At 27.1% G+C, this 12,097-nt stretch overlaps 1 protein-coding gene across 5 annotated transcripts in view; it reads left to right on the plus strand.

Annotated features, from left to right (window-relative positions):
• LOC145263666 (thyroid peroxidase-like) overlaps window positions 1-12,097 on the plus strand; it is a 412,282-nt gene that overhangs the window by 384,963 nt on the left and 15,222 nt on the right. For all 5 annotated transcript variants that reach the window (XM_080120540.1, XM_080120538.1, XM_080120542.1 and 2 more), the window contains 2 exons: window positions 491-1,016; window positions 6,573-6,742. In XM_080120540.1, the coding sequence (XP_079976666.1) occupies window positions 491-1,016; window positions 6,573-6,742 (696 nt within the window). The remainder of the gene's footprint in view (window positions 1-490; window positions 1,017-6,572; window positions 6,743-12,097) is intronic.

Below are 12,097 nucleotides of genomic sequence, written 5' to 3' on the forward strand. Positions count from 1 at the left end.
AAATAGTGACTCAAATTATTAATAAATAGTGACTCAAATTATTAATAAATAGTGACTCAAATTATTTATAAATAGTGACTCAAATTATTAATAAATAGTGACTCATTAGTAAAATATATCCATGGATGTAGATTGTTTTGTTTCGTCAGGATTGATCGGATAAAAGTGTTAATTACTATGTAATTCTCATGTACTTTCACACATAGTAAGGATTGAACTTTCAATAAGACTTTTACTTAAAACTGATTATCAATTAACGTCTTTAACCTGTGTGAACTGGGCTCATGTCTGGCGAAATGAGAACAATCTACCTTCGTGGATTAAATAAAGAGTTCCATTCAAAATTCCGTATAGATTTCAAATGAAAAAAATGTACCTGAAGAAAGTGAGAGGTTGCATCAGCCGAAACGTTGCGAAAATAACAAACGATACAAATTGAATACAAACAAAAGGCAAGCAAACTATTATTATGTAAATCTTTCTGTTTCAGGTTATAACAGTAGAATAAACGCCGGAATTCGGAATGGATTTGCAACGGCTGCATATCGCTACGCCCACTCGATGGTGGACGATATGGTGCCATTCTCCGGTGGTTGTCCCTACGCATCACAAAAGTGCAAAACGGAAGATTTTGTTGATATGCAAGAGCAGATCTTTCGACCTTCGCTTCGTCATGGTTGCACAATGACCATCTACAAGAACCTTTCTGAGGTGACTACGTCCATCCTCTATAAACACCGAACTGGTGGAACTGAAATGATGCGGGGAATCCTAATGAAGCGGGCCCAGCTTAGTAACGACCTTCGATTCAGCGATGATTTGAGTATGAAAATGTTTGATGGACAAATCGAACTGTTCTCCTTTGATATTCAACGAGGCAGGGAGCATGGCCTACCAGGTTACAACGTGTGGCGGCGTTTTTGCAACCTGTCAACAGCAAAAACATTCCAAAATACGCAAGGGGGTCTTGTCGACCATCCTATTGAAATTGCCAAAAAGTTTTCACTTATTTACAGGTATGTAGTACATTTCTTGTGTGGATTTTTTTTTTTTTTGGGGGGGGGGGGGTATAAAAGTAATAAACAATAAAGTAATAAAGTAAAACAGGATAATTAAACAAAAGCTAATAATGTTTAATAATGTTTAATAATGTTAAACATTAGTTTAATAATGTTTCATAATGTTTAATAATGTTTCATAATGTTTACTAATGTTTCATAATGTTAAACATTAGTTTAATAATGTTTCATAATGTTTAATAATGTTTCATAATGTTTCATAATGTTAAACATTAGTTTAATAATGTTTCGTAATGTTTAATAATGTTTAATAATATTTAATAATATTTAATAATGTTTCATAATGTTTCATAATGTTTCATAATGTTTAATGTTTTCTCAATGAAAAATTCTGGCCACAATTCATATATATGATGCACTGATGATTCCCGAAAGGATGAAACACTAGTGTCTGTAGTTATTTAATTATTATAGTAAATAATTATGTCAGCCCTTTGAAGAAACTTGTTTTTATCGTTGAGCACTTTCAGTTGTAATTAAGTTGGTCAACTTAGCTCATATGCGTAGATCGTCATATAATGAGTAGATCACTCTGACTGACGTTAAAAGCAAAAATAAATGTTTAATTTCAACTGTATCTCTTGCAGTTGTCGGTAGCCGAATAGTTCGGGTCCTTGCTAATGAAATTAGACATGACTTCTGTTGCCAGGGTTCGAATCTCTCGACTGGCGTTAACCATGACACCCTGCACTGATGATTCCCGAAAGGATGAAACACTAGTGTCTGTAGATATTTAATTATTAAATTATTATTATAGTAAAAAATAACATTGAGAATAACTGATTTAATTTACTATTTTATTTATTTCGTTTCATTTGTCAGTTCCGGTTCGTGTTTTTGATGTGCTAATTTGTATCGTCTTACACCATTAATGCAAAAACAATGCTATAAACAGGGAAATAAAAAGTCCATGAAAACACACACACACACACACACACACACACACACACACACACACACACACACACACACACATATATATATTGTTATTACGAATGGAAGATATTTTTTTGATATTCATGATTAAAAAAGAAAAAAGAAAAATAAGAAAAAAAGATGCCAACTGACCGATTTCACCCTCACTATGAATCGATGGATTTTATTTATAATAAAAATGGATATAGATGCGATATAAACTATACGTACTAAAATAAAGCAGCGTTATGATCTATTAACGGGGGAGAGAAAAACAAGGCAGATTTAGAATAAAAGCTGTGTTATGATGTATGTACAATCATGTATATATCCATGTGTATGTATATCCTAGAGACCAATCACATTCAAATATCGGAGGCATTCATTCTGTTTACAAACAGAAAGTCTCTTTAAACGAATGTTAATAATCTCCAAGGTTTTCAAATGACAATTTGAATGAGCACGACTGAAAATTGAAAATGAGTCAATGCTGAAATTTGTTGGCAGATCACGTGTTTTAGCTAATGATCAGTTATGGAAGACTCGGATGTATTACTTAGAATGTCCGTTGGTAGTTAAGCTCTATTCCTGATTTTGCTAGGTATATACTATTGGGCTATAATTATCCCACGGGGTCAGCAATGCAGCAACATTTAAATTGGTAAATTACAATATTATTATGGTGGGGGTAGAACAAAATTCGACTACTCCAATTAAGAAATGAAAAACTTATTCTGTTCATATTCATAATTAAAAAAGAAGAAAACAAGAGTAAAAAGAGGGAAGCTGACCGGTTTCGCCCTCATTCTTCTCGAGCTGAATCGAGGGATTTTATTTATGATTAAAAAGGAAAGAAACATGAGGGAAATTATACTAAAATTAAAGTTGCGTCATAATCTGTGTACAATGCTTGAATATCCTAAAGACTAATCACATTCAAACATAAGAAACATTCATTCTGTTTACAAATAGAAAGTCTCTTTAAACGAACGTTCATAATCTCCAAGGTTTTCAAATGACAATTTGAATGAGCACGACTGAAAATTGAAAATGAGTCAATGCTGAAATTTGTTGTGCAAGACAGTTTTTTAAGCAGATGATCATCTATGGAAGACGCAGGTGTGTTACTTAGAATGTCCGTCGGTAGGTACCATTTCTAGTTTTGTTACTTATGCGTTCTTGAACTTTATTATCCAATCTTCGACTCACGTAGTCAATCTTCGACTCACGTAGTCGGCATACATTATTATTATGGTAGGGAGAACGTCTAGAAGATGTCATTAACGGTTTAGTAGATACACAACACGTATGTTGGAAGCAAAGCAATTTGTTTGTTTTGTTTTTACTGTTGACGATTTTTTCAGTTACTGACTGACCACATTAAATGAATATCAATTGGATATTTAATCATCGTATTAACTTTTATTTGGAAATATTCAGTTATTTTCCTTTCGATAGCTGAACTAATCGCACTAAGAAGCTATTAGATAAAGTATCAGTAATCGTTCTCAATTTTTCATCCAATTTTGTTTCTGAACATTTTTTCATAAGGGCACCGTTTGTTAGGGTTCAAGTTAAATCAATTGTTCAGCAACACGAATCCGAGCGTGTATACAATCCTCTAAACGTGATGTAAGATAACTCGATGGAATTGTTGTTACTAGCAGATCAAGGAAAGCTAAAGTAGAGTTAGATCCTCCTTCGTATGTATATTTTATTGTAAGGTGCATGTTATTCAGTAACGATGAAAAAAGGATCTTGGCTTTCGGACCAAGAAGACGACCCCCCCCCTGGTGTGCTGGAGGTATTGCGGTGAACACGAACTTTAGCTAGAATCAAGCATAAGGTACGGTGACGAGGATGACCATAGACACCCCCCACACCAGGAGTGGCCTTGTGCCTAATTTTTTGTTTATTTCTGTTTTGTTTGTAAACTTTCAGAGTGAATAAAAAATATAACTCAAAGTGTAGTATCTGTTCTGATGTTGCATTTCACTTTTTTCGCTTCACTTTTTTGGTCTCAGTAGAGGAGAAATCCTTCATGACTGATTTGTTTTTTTACTAATCAGAGTGCCCCTTTTTAGGGAGATGGTTTCCCCCACATTAAAAACCGGCCTTGTGTCTAACTCTGCTCTCGTGGGGAGGCAAGTAAAGAAATTAAAAAGGCAGTAGATTAAAGGTTTTATGAGTTCAGATAATAATTGTTTCTCATAGAAAGCCACAAAAATGTTCACCATTATTGGCCCAATCTATTTGCTATCACAATACATCGGTGAAACTAAATTCAACAGATGTAGTAGCAAATTTCATCAACTTGTTTGAGCCTTTTTCAAGTCTCACACAAAAACACACATTCACATTTCAAGCTATGTACTATACATACGCGCACACAAATATACATGCCCATGTCCACACACGTACATATATTCACGTTCGCGTACATACACTCACATTCACGTATATATAAACACGCGCTAACGCACACATATGTACTCACACACGCGTACACGAACGCACATATGGACGACGTCACTTCCGCTTTCTAAGGAAATATACACATGCGCAAATGACCACCAGAAACAGTATAAAACAAAGAGCAACAACTGGCTTCTTTCTTTTCGAGACTAGCCTCCTAGGTGGCTGGTCGGCGTGCTAGCCGCCGCCGTTTCGGTGCGCGCACACGCGTACCTCACGCCCACTTACTACTATGTATGGGGCACGAGCTAACAGACCGTATGTACACATTCACACTCTTTCTCTCTCTATCTACTACTGGTCTCTGAGAACACCTTCGCGTAGCTGACTACTAACTGATGTCAACTCTCATATCCTCTTCTTTGTCTACACGCTGGACTAGCATTCTCATTTCCACTACAACACTCATTTCTCTTCCCATGCGCGAACAAACGATAGTAAGATGAACACACATTTCCTATCCTTCTACAACACCAAATCCGCAACGAACATTGGTTACACACGCGCGGACATGAACACATGTTATAACTAAAACGTTCATTCTTTCAACAGCAAATAAACGACGTTTATCTTATCCATCAATTGAGTCTTTGTTTCCTTCAATTCCATTCGTTTCATTATTTCTTGTGGCGAGCTAGGGTATTATACCCTGGTCCGCTACATACTCAACGAATATGCTTTCAGGAATGGAAGGGGGCGATAACTGTCTACGATATAAACGAAAGCAGCACAGCTATCTGTTGTTTCTAAAACAGGGACGCAAGTGAATAGGTTAATATTATAAAAGTACATAAATTTATTAATAACGTTAGAATTTTTAATAAAATTCACAAAATAAAACAGATTTTTAGGCAGTGTTTACTATAATGCTCTAATACTGCTTATAGAATATTGAAGATCAATTCATATTATTTCGAATCTTCGGACTACTATTCTCATCTTCAGTGTCATTTTCACAACGTTTTGGTCGATGTAACCTATGACCTTCTTCAGGTGTATCTTGTCAAACTCGGGAACTTGGACAGAAAATATACTTCAAAAAATTATTCAGCGAATGTGACACAAGGTCAAATTGGGTGATGGTTGTGCCTCATACTTTTGGTCTATTTTTTTTTAAACTAATTCCAATCACCACAATCCCACATTCACACTATCAGCAATCCTACCACGAGTGCAGACATTTTTCATTTACAAAAAAATATGTGCATAATTTCAATTCATCAGTTGGGGGTGGGGATTTCTACTACAAAACAGTTAGTATGTACAGCAAAGCAAAAGAAAATGCTGGGTTAGGGTTAGGGTTAGTAAAACTCTCTTAAATCAATTTAGCTAAAAATAAGTTGCTCACTGTTTTCCGGTGTCTTCTACAACCGAAAACAATCATATCAGTTTCTAGGTAATTGAGGGCATAAAAACGAATACAGGTTCAGGTGGGATGGGGTGTCTTCCCAGATAGTTGCCAGGTTGAGGAGTGGACAAAACAAAGGTAGTATCTCAGATGATTTCTAATAAAAACAAGAATAGGAACCCGGAGCTCATTTATATCACTCGCTAAGAGACTTTGTTAACTGGGATGGAGTCTGATGATACCTTAGGTCGGTGTGCACCATCTTAAGACAGAGAACACATAAGCTAGCAGTGTGTATCCCCCCCCCTCTTTAGAACTGAGCAACCTTCTCCCATCACATCTATTTTGATTCTAAGCTGATGCTTAAAATGCTAAACTGTAGAAGTGAAATACACAGAATAATCTTTACTTTAGGATAACAATACATAAATAAAATAAAATAATTAAACTAAACTAAATCAACACCTAAAACAGAAATGTAATATACTCTTAGCACACACGTGTTAAAATAAGGTAACGTATTGTTAAGACGTCCCTATAAAAAAACAGAAAAACAAAGTGGAAGTAAAAATCAGCCAAACCTTTGTGTGTGAGAATACCAGCCATGGGCTAATGAAAACATTAACTCGTTGGAGGGAAAAACAAATAATCTGATTGCTTAGACAACTAGATTAAGCATCACGTGTATAGATATAAACACCCGATAACACAAATTCCATGCACTTTACCTTAATGATCCCCTATGCCTTTTTCAGTTCTCCTGATGATATTGACGTTCTGCTGGGTGGATTAACAGAAGTGTCTCATCCTGGAGAAGGACTTGTTGGTCCTCTTTTCAAATGTATTATTGGACTGCAATTCAAATACTTGAAGGATGGGGACAGGTTTTGGTATGAGAATCCTGGCAAAGAAGGATTCACTCTGGGTGAGTAACCTCCCTTTGGAACTGCAATTTAGATCGAAACCATATTAACAATTATTGTATTTAAAAATGATAATAATTTTTTTAATTTAAAAAAAATAATTGATTTAATTTAAAAATAATAATAATTGTTTTAATTTAATAATAATAATTGTTTTAATTTAAAAAATAATAATTATGTTAATTTTAAAATAATAATAGTTGTTTTAATTTAATAATAATAATAATTGTTCTAATTTTAAAATAATAATAATTGCTTTAATTTAAAAAATAATAATAATTGTTTATTTTAAAAATAATAATAATTGTTTTAATTTAAAAAATAATAATAATTGCTTTAATTTAAAAATAATAATAATTGCTTTAATTTAAAAACAATGATAATTGTTTTAATTTAAGAATAATAGTAATTGTTTGAATTTTAAAATAATAATAATTGTTTTAAAATTAAAACAATTATTATTATTTTAAAATTCAAACAATTACTAATAAAATTATTTTTTTAATGTAACAATAATAATAATTGTTTTAATTTAAAAATAATAATTGTCTTAATTTAAAAATAATAATTGTTTTAATTTAAGAATAATAATAATTGTTTTAATTCAAAAAATATAATAATTGTTTTAATTTAAAAATAATAATAATTGTTTTAATTTAAAAGGAGTAATAATAGTTTTAATTTTAAAATAATAATAATAATTGTTTTAATTTAAAAATAATAATAATTGTTTTAATTTTTAAAAAATAATAATTGTTTTAATTAAAAAAAAAAAATAATATTTTTTTAATTTAAAAATAATAATAATTGTTTTAATTTAAAAATAATGATAATTGTTTTAATTTAAAAATAATAATAATTGTTTTAATTTAAGAATAATAATAATTGTTTTAATTTAAAAATAATAATAATTGTTTTAATTTAAAAATAATAATAATTATTATAATTTAAAAATAATAATTGTTTTAATTTTAAAATAATAATAATTGTTTTAATTTATAAAATAATAATAATTGTTTTATTTCAAAAATAATAATTGTTTTAATTTAAAAATAATAATTATTGTTTTAATTTAAAAATAATGATAATTGTTTTAATTTAATAATAATACTAATTGTTTTAATTTAAAAAATAATAATTGTTTTATTTTTAAAATAATAATAATTGTTTTTATTTAAAAATAATAATAATTGTTTTACTTTAAAAGTAGTAATAATAGTTTTCATTTAATAATAATAATAATTGTTTTAATTTAATAATAAAAATAATAATTGTTTTAATTTAAAACTAAGAATAATTGTTTTAATTAAAAAATAATAATAATTGTTTTAATTTAAAAATAATAACAATTGTTTTAATTTAAAAATAATGATAATTGTGTCAATTTAAAAATAATAATAATTGTTTTAATTTAAAAATAATAACAATTGTTTTAATTTAAAAAATAATAACAATTGTTTTAATTTAAAAATAATAATAATTGTTTTAATTTAAAAATAATAACAATTGTTTTAATTTAAAAAATAATAACAATTGTTTTAATTTAAAAATAATAATAATTGTTTTAATTTAAAAATAATAACAATTGTTTTAATTTAAAAATAATGATAATTGTGTCAATTTAAAATTAATAATAATTGTTTTAATTTAAAAATAATAACAATTGTTTTAATTTAAAAAATAATAACAATTGTTTTAATTTAAAAATAATAATAATTGTTTTAATTTAAAAATAATAACAATTGTTTTAATTTAAAAATAATAATAATTGTTTTAATTTACTACTAATAATAATTGTTTTAATTTAAAAATAATGATAATTGTTTTAATTTAAAAATAATGATAATTGTTTTAATTTAAAAATAATGATAATTGTTTTAATTAAAATATAATAATAATTGTTTTAATTTAAAAATAATAATAATTGTTTTAATTTAAAAAATAATAATAATTGTTTCAATTCAAAAACAATAATAATTGTTTTAATTTAAAAATAATAATAGTTGTTTTAATTTGAAAACTAATAATAATTGTTTTAATTTAAAACTAATAATAATTGTTTTAATTTAAAAATAATAATAATTGTTTTAATTTTAAAAATAATAATAATTGTTTTAATTTAGAAATAATAATAATTGTTTTAATTTAAAAATAATAATAATTGTTTTAATTTAAAAAAATTATAATTGTTTTAATTTTAAAATAATAATAATTTTTAATTTAAAAATAATAATAATTGTGTTAATTTAAAACAAATAGTAATTGTTTTAATTTTAAAAAAATAATAATAATTGTTTTAATTTAAAAATAAGCTTAAAATCGAAATTTTCCCTGTAATAAGTAATAATTGTTTTCCAGTAGCAGAAAAGGTTCGTGTGAAAAAATAGGGATGCGTACATTGTGTTCCTCAATTTGACTTGATCAAGAAACACGCACTCTGGAAGGTTTCAAAGAAAATAGATTTCCCTAAAAATATATTGAATGCAATCATATCATTCCACAAGTATATGGAGGCCTGTATAAGAACAGTTGCAAGGTTTTCCGAGTCATGTGTTATGCCTTCTCTACTTTTTGCTCTCTTTTTATGGTTCAAGGTTCAACATGCTTTTAAGGACTTTGCACAATTTACAAGTAGAAGACTTTTGAATCATATGTATATATATATATATATATATATATATATATATATATATATATATATGCATATATATATATATACATATATATATACATATATATATATATATATACATATATATATATACATATATATATATACATATATATATATACATATATATATATATATACATATATATATATATACATATATATATACATATATATATATATACATATATACATATATATATATATATACATATATATATATACATATATATATATACATATATATATATACATATATATATATATATATACATATATATATATATATATACATATATATATATATATATATATATATATATATATATATATAAATATGTTTTTATTACCGTTTTTGTCTGCTTAGTTACACATCTTTCCACTACCAGAATCGATCAGAATGATCTGATAGTTTCTTCAGACTTTGCCAACTGAAGAAATATTATAGGAAGTAGAGACAAAAAGTACAAAGTCAAAATTATGATCAGTAGTAGCCAACTGTAAGCTAATAAAAACCTCAAGAAAGATAACAAGATGGAGAGGACTAAATCATAAAACCAGAGACAGAGTAGGAGAGAAAGAGGGGGAGAGAATATATATATATATATATATATATATATATATATATATATATATATATATATATATATATATATATATATATCTGAATACAATTTAAGACTGTAAATTATAATTTACATGAATTTATTGTTCGACAGGATACTCCAGATGAAATATTAAGATTTACTTAATCCGTGGAGTTTCAAAGAATACATTCTTTTCATAAGAGGAAAAATTAATAAAATAAAAAATAAATATTATAATGAAGCTATGAATTTGCTGGTACTTGCATAAGTTGGATCTACATTATATGAAAACTTGTTATAAAAAAAATGTTAGTGCAAAGAGTTAATAAAATGGAGAAAATAAATAAAAAACTGAAAAAAGTAAATTAAAAATTAAGGATTAAAAATCTAGATGAAAGGATATGCAGTGATTATGTATTTCAAATGGTGAAGCTCATTTTTATTTACTTAGAAAGTCGCCCATAATTTATTTGGACGTATATAATATTTTTTTTATTTATTTTTATTATTTTTAAAACAGTCAGCTACGACATGCATGTTTCAAGGTACTACCTCTCGTCAGCATAGCTTGACTGTGTCTAGTAATCAAACTCTGGACCATGTGTATGTATCAAAATTCAGTGTGTTTAACTGTTATGCCATGAACGCCTAGATGATTTTACTTTTTATTTTTATAATTTATAAATTTAGATTTCTTGTTGATTTTATTTTAAATTATCTATCTATCTATCTATCTATCTATCTATCTATCTATATATATATATATATATATATATATATATATATATATATATATATATAATGTATACACACACACACACACTTATTACATATAATATATATATATATATATATATATATATACAGAGCGTGCACGCTCTGGCCTACCAAAAAGCTTGAGCAGCCACAAGACTCCTTAAGCGATCAGCAATAAAACTAAATCCTCAGAAGGTAAAGCTTGCGAGGATGAACTTTCAAAGACTAAACAAAACCATATCTCAGCTCCTTCTGCTTCTTAGTTTAATGCAAAGTTCTTCGTTAATAAACCAATTGTGATAGTTGTCTCAACCAGCGTTTGTGTCCTTTATCATCGGTACAATGTTCGACTTATCATGTTTTTCTTAATTAATGCAGCAAAATCACATTTTACCCATATTTTACCATATTTCACTATATTTTACGCATATTTTACTATATTTTAACATCTTTTACCATATTTTACATTATTTTACCTTATATTCCCATATTTTACCTTATTATACCATATCTTACCATATTATGCCATATAATACCATACTTTACAATATTTTACAATATTTTACTATATTTTACCATAATTTACCCATATTTTACCATCTTTTACCATATCTTACAATATTTTAATATCTTTTAACATATTTTATCATATTTTACCATATTTTCTTATATCCTACCATATTTTACTGTATGTTCCCATATTTTACCATCTTTTCCCATATTTTACAATATTTTACTATATTTCTCCATATTTTCCCATATTATACAATATTATACCATCTTTTCCCTTTTTTTTACCATATTTTACTATATTTTCTCATATTTTCCCTTATTATACCATATTAAACCATCTTTTACCATATGTTACCATATTTTACCATATGTTACCATATTTTACCATATGTTACCATATTTTATTATATTTTACTATATTTTCTTATATTTTACCATCTGTTACCACATTTTACCATATTATACCATATTTTACTATAATTTACCATATTTTCCCATATTTGACCATATTATACCATCTTTTACCATGTTTTACCATATTTTCTCATATTTTACCATATTATATTATCTTTTACCATATTTTACCCATATTTTCTCATCTTTTACCATATTTTACCAATATTTTACCATATTATACCATATTTTACCATATTATACCATATTTTACCAATATTTTACCATATTTTACCATATTTTACCAATATTTTACCATATTATACCATATTTTACCAATATTTTACCATATTATACCATATTTTACCATATTTTTCCATATTTTACCAATATTATACCATATTTTACCATATTTTACCAATATTTTACCAATATTAT

Source organism: Euprymna scolopes, chromosome 39, assembly GCF_053919585.1.
Source record: "Euprymna scolopes isolate OS-2025 chromosome 39, ASM5391958v1, whole genome shotgun sequence".
NCBI lineage: Eukaryota > Metazoa > Mollusca > Cephalopoda > Sepiida > Sepiolidae > Euprymna > Euprymna scolopes.